Raw genomic sequence first — 5853 nt, forward strand, 5'->3', positions numbered from 1 at the left:
GGCATCTCAAATTTTTTTCATCATATTAGATTTAAAATGAGCTAATAGAGAATCAGAAGAGCTCATATATATATTATATCATTGACATAAAAGCATACAATAAGATAATCATCTCTACCTTGTTTCTTCACATAAAGAATGGATTCGTTTTAGCTTCTCGTGAAACCATTTTGTCGAAAATAGCCATCAATTTTGCTATACCATGCCTGTGGGACTTGTTTGAATTCATAAAGTGTCTTTCTTAATTTGTACACCTTCGTCTCTTTGCCTTCAATTATAAAACCTTCTAGCTAAGATACATAAACTTTTTCTTGCAAATCACCATTTAGAAATGTAGATTTAACATCAAATTGGTAAACAAACCAATGCAATTGTGTAATTAATGTTAAGATAATTCTCGTATTTTTAAATCTAACAACCGGATAAAAAGTTTCTTCAAAATCACTACCTTATTACAAATGCCCTTTTGCAACAAGTCGAGTCTTGTATTTCTGAATGGTTCCATCAGTATGATATTTTGTTTTAAACACCCACTTGAGATCAATCACATTCTTACCTTCGGGTAGATCCGCCATCTCCCATGTGTGATTTTTATGGATTACAATTAACTCTTCTTTCATTGCATTCCTCCATTCCTCCTTGTTACTACTTCTTTAAAGGTTGCAAGATTTGTAACAAAAAGAGCAAATTGACTTGACTCATAGATTTCTCTCAAAGATCTAACCTTGCTAAAGGTGTTTCATCAGAAGATTCTTGTAAAGAGGATGAACTGCTACTTCTTGAATTTAATGGTGAGGAAGCTAGTGATCCCAAAGGAGATGATTCAACACCTTCTGTTGTTGGAGTTTTGTTCTCCATTGGGATATGAACTTGAGTCTCTTCTACTTGTGTATTCCAATTCTAGCTTGAATCTTCATCAAAATCTACATCTCTCCTTATAATCAATTTTCCAGTAAGACGATTATATAACCGATATGCTTTTGATTGATTGCAATATCCAATAAGGATGCATTTTACAGATTTCTTCCCAAGTTTATAATGAAATTGTGAATTAATCCAGGCATATGCAATACGACCAAAAATTCTTAAGTGATTTACCGATAGTTTTCTGCTTCATCATGCTTCATATGATGTTTGATTCAAAATTGTTAGGACCTTCGGATGTGGCTAGAGAGGGGGGGTGTGAATAGCCGACCTCAAATTATCGTTTCTTCCTACAATTTAGGTTAGCGCAGCGGAAATACAATGTAGAAACGAAAGTGGAGAAGATCAAACCTCAAACACGATGATGTAACGAGGTTCGGAGATGATACTCCTACTCCTCGGCGTGTCCGTAAGGTGGACAAAGCCTATCAATCTGTCGGTGGATGAGACCCCGGATAATCGGCTAATATGAACTCCTTCTGGGTGGAGAAACCTCGCCACAATCTCTCTTGCAACAGCAAGAATGGAGTACAACCAATAGAGAAAGAAAACAAGAACAATATAAATGTAAAAACACTTTGCTTGCCTTCTCGTCGACTGGAGTTCGATGAAGCAGCAACTTCACGATGTCAACAGCAGCTGATCACCCAGTCGAGGGAAGCTCACACGAAGCTTCAGGAATAGGGAGCTCAGCAAAGCTCAGATCGCAAGAGTGAGGAAGAAGGAAGTTGTGTAGAGGCGCTCAGCATCTGATTTATATCTGCACCTGCGAAGAAGAAGACAAAGAACAACACAGAAATCTAGCCGTTGTGTCGCAACGGCTAGGCCTGGACCGATCAGGCTCCACCCTGTTCGGTCTGGGAGGCTCCTGATCGGTCTGTGGACCGATCAGGCCCTAGGCTGATCGGTCCCCAGACCGATCCCCATACTTGTTCTCGTTTCTGATCATTTCCTGATCGGTCTGTGGACCGATCAGTAGGCTTCCTGATCGGTCTACAGACCGATCAGATAACTCACAGTGACCTCTGTTTGGTTACTGATCGGTCACCAGACCGATTAGATAAACCTGAGTATCACTGGATCGGTCTGCTGACCGATCCAATGCCCATGTGGATTTAGAGCTTCTCATCCCTAAATCCTAAGGCCTTCCTGGTCTTGAGAACGAGCTACCGAGCCCTCTTCGACTTCCTTGTCCGGTCCAGAGAACGAGCTACCGAGCCCTCTCTGACCTAGTCCAGAGAACGAGCTACCGAGCCCTCTCCGACTTCGTCCGGTCCAGAGAACGAGCTACCGAACCCTCTCTCACCTAGTCCGGAGAACGAGCTACCGAGCCCTCTCCGACTTCCCATGCCAAGCTTCCATACTTGGACTTCTCCCGTGAAGACAAAGAACAACACAGAAATCTAGCCGTTGTGTCGCAACGGCTAGGCCTGGACCGATCAGGCTCCACCCTGTTCGGTCTGGGAGGCTCCTGATCGGTCCCCAGACCGATCCCCATACTTGTTCTTGTTTCTGATCATTTCCTGATCGGTCTGTGGACCGATCAGTAGGCTTCCTGATCGGTCTATAGACCGATCAGATAACTCACAGTGACCTCTGTTTGGTTACTGATCGGTCACCAGACCGATTAGATAAACCTGAGTATCACTGGATCGGTCTGCTGACCGATCCAATGCCCATGTGGATTTAGAGCTTCTCATCCCTAAATCCTAAGGCCTTCCTGGTCTTGAGAACGAGCTACCGAGCCCTCTTTGACCTAGTCTGGAGAACGAGCTACCGAGCCCTCTTCGACTTCCTCGTTCGGTCCAGAGAACGAGCTACCGAGCCCTCTCTGACCTAGTCCGGAGAACGAGCTACCGAGCCCTCTCCGACTTCGTCCGGTCCAGAGAACGAGCTACCGAACCCTCTCTGACCTAGTCCGGAGAACGAGCTACGGAGCCCTCTCCGACTTCCCATGCCAAGCTTCCATACTTGGACTTCTCCCGTGCCAAGCTCCCTGCTTGGACTTTTCCATGCCAAGTCTCCATACTTGGTCTTTTCCCGTGCCAAGCTCCCTGCTTGGACTTTTCCGTGCCAAGTCTCCATACTTGGACTTTTCCCGTGCCAAGTCTCCATACTTGGACTTTACCCGAATCAGGTCAACTCAAGTCGGGTCAACCAGGTCAACCTTGACCAAAGGTTGCACCCACAATCTCCCAAGTTTGTATTCTTGACCAAAGGTTGCACCCACAATCTCCCAAGTTTGGTATCCTCGTCGTCAAAGTCTTTCTTTACTAAATCTCAAAGATCTTGAGATCTAAATAGAATCTTCATTCTGATACTCTAAAATTTGTAGCATTCTCCCTTGAAAATGGGAATGAGGGGTTGAGAAATTTTGTTGATTACTATTTCAAGCAAACTAAGACACATCAAATCCAACGCTTTGATACCACTGTTAGATAAAAATGGAAGGAGGATAAGAGGAAGGAAAAGTGGGACACAATAATTTTCAATTTCTATTTCTATTTCAATTCATCATTCATTAAATACGTAGCAACCTATTTATAAGTCACTTACATAACTCATGAAACTCACTAACTCCATAACTATGGATGTAATCGAGCCGAGCCGAGCTGAGCCGAGCCGAGCCGAACTCTTGGATGTTTGAGTTTGTCGCGTTTATAATCGAGCCGAGCTCGAGGTTTATTTAACGAATATATTCATGGTTCACGAGCTTATTCGAACTTTTATCGAGCCTAAACAAGCTTAATAAATATAAATTATAAATTTAAATATTCATTAAAAACTAAATTATATATTTTTAAAAAATTATAATATTCTTGTTAAAATTTATAATTTTATTCTAATAAATAAAATTAATATATTTATCTATGTTTTTCATAAATAGAGTGTAAAATCTATAAATTCAATATCAAAACTATTATTTTTTTATTTAAAAATTGATTTATGAGCTTTACGAACATGTTCACGAGTTAATGAGTCGAATATTGTGAAACTTGAGCTTGGTTTGTTTATCTTAACGAAACTCATTAAACGAGCTCAAACGAGCTTTTATCGAATCGAGATTCGAATAGCTCACGAGCGGCTTGGCTCATTTACACTCCTATCCATAACCCCACTAACTTAACTATTCTATCCCACTAACAAAAATGATAAATTCAATTAACATCATTCATTATCCTTAGGAGTGATCAATTCAACCCCATAAAATTTTTCTACATACCATTAGAAATTCTATTCTATCCCACTAACCCAACTAAAAACAAGATACATTAAATATAAACATTTTTCTTTAACCACGTCTGCCATTATATATGGTCCCATAACCTACTATCATTTCAGCAACAGTTGTCCTTTCTCCCCCCTCAGTCTCAAGTTCTTTTCCCAAAAAGAAGCATGAGCAGCGTGCCGGAACACACTCCCATTAGCACAAACCGATGGTCTCTCGCCGGGACGACTGCTCTGGTCACCGGAGGCTCTAAGGGAATCGGGTAGTTACATTCCTCGATCGAATACTCCATCTCTTTCCATCTATATATTTCTACTCATCCATCAAGCTTAATTTAGGTATGCGATCGTCGAGGAGCTCGCCAGACTTGGGTCGGCGGTGCACACTTGCGCCCGCAGCCAAGCAGATCTGGAGAAGTGCCTGCAGGAATGGCGCCGTTCCAAGCTCAAAGTCACCGGATCTGTCTGCGACGTTTCCTCCCCAAGCGAGAGAGAGAAGCTCATGGCGACGGTGAAGTCCCAATTCGACGGGAAGCTCAACATTCTGGTATTAATTACACCTTCTTTTTTTTGTTTCTTTTCCTCCCCTTCTAAAACCTAAACAAATTAAATCTTAATCTTCTTCGGACGTTTTGCAGGTTAACAATGCAGGGACAGCGATCTTCAAACCGGCGATGGAGCAAACCCCGGAGGATTTCAAGCTCTTGATCAGCACAAACCTGGAATCGGCGTTCCACTTGAGCCAACTCGCTTATCCTCTCCTTAAGGCTTGTGGAGGTGGGAGTATTGTGTTCATCACCTCCATCTCCGGCTTCATTGCCTGGGATCATCTGTCTGTGTATGCATCAACAAAAGGTATTTCTTGCATAGATTGAATTTGTCTGAATCATTTGGAAGATGAACTATTTTCTTAGATCTCTCTCTCCCTCTCTCTCTTCATTTGATTAGGAGCAATGAATCAACTGGCGAGAAATCTTGCATGTGAATGGGCCAAAGATAACATTAGAACAAACAGTGTAGCTCCAGGATTCATAAAAACACCACTCGTTGACTTTGTAAGTGAACACAGCTTTTTGTTATCTAGAAAAGAAAAGATTATCTGCCAAAAAAATAATTGATTTTGGCGGATGAATATGAATTTGTTTGTTGTGGCAGTTGCTGGAAGATGAGGAATTTGTGGCGAGGGAAAATCATCGCTTGCCTCTTGGGCGTTTGGGGGAGCCGGAGGATGTGGCTGGCGTCGTGGCCTTCCTTTGCCTCCCTCCTTCTTGCTACGTGAATGGTCAGGTTATCGTCGTTGACGGAGGTAGAATTGTCAACGGAAATCACTAAGTAGATATGGAGGTATCTTTGAATAAGGTGGGTATTTGGGATTATGTTCTTATTTATGAACATCTTGAATAAGATGGTGTTTGAACTTTGAACTCTTCATTTGAGTTCTTAAATGAAGAATTACCTCTGTGGAAATAATTTAGTGTAAAAATTGTTTTTTTTTTTAGTTTTTGGTGAAGAGATTGCCTGTTGAATTGTTTGACTTGAGTATTGTAAAGATAATCCCAATTAATTTTATTAATTATTTTTGGAATGATCGATTTGATTTTATAAAAGTTTTCTACTAATCATCAGAGTAAATCGAGAAGCGCACATGACGACTAACCCAGAGGCTCAGCATCCTTTGATTACGCTCCCATTTGGAGAAAA

General features: G+C 41.6%; 1 protein-coding gene across 1 annotated transcript; it reads left to right on the plus strand.

Moving 5' to 3' along the window:
- The first annotated feature begins 4260 nt into the window (after nucleotides 1-4260).
- LOC122008376 (noroxomaritidine/norcraugsodine reductase-like) lies at nucleotides 4261-5619 on the plus strand. Its single transcript, XM_042564092.1, has 5 exons — nucleotides 4261-4415; nucleotides 4492-4699; nucleotides 4791-5007; nucleotides 5101-5207; nucleotides 5308-5619. Exons 1-5 carry the CDS (start codon nucleotides 4321-4323, stop codon nucleotides 5482-5484), a joined length of 804 nt encoding a protein of 267 aa, XP_042420026.1. The 5' UTR covers nucleotides 4261-4320; the 3' UTR covers nucleotides 5485-5619.
- Nucleotides 5620-5853: the final 234 nt, after the last annotated feature.

This window comes from Zingiber officinale, chromosome 8A, assembly GCF_018446385.1.
Source record: "Zingiber officinale cultivar Zhangliang chromosome 8A, Zo_v1.1, whole genome shotgun sequence".
Taxonomy (NCBI): domain Eukaryota; kingdom Viridiplantae; phylum Streptophyta; class Magnoliopsida; order Zingiberales; family Zingiberaceae; genus Zingiber; species Zingiber officinale.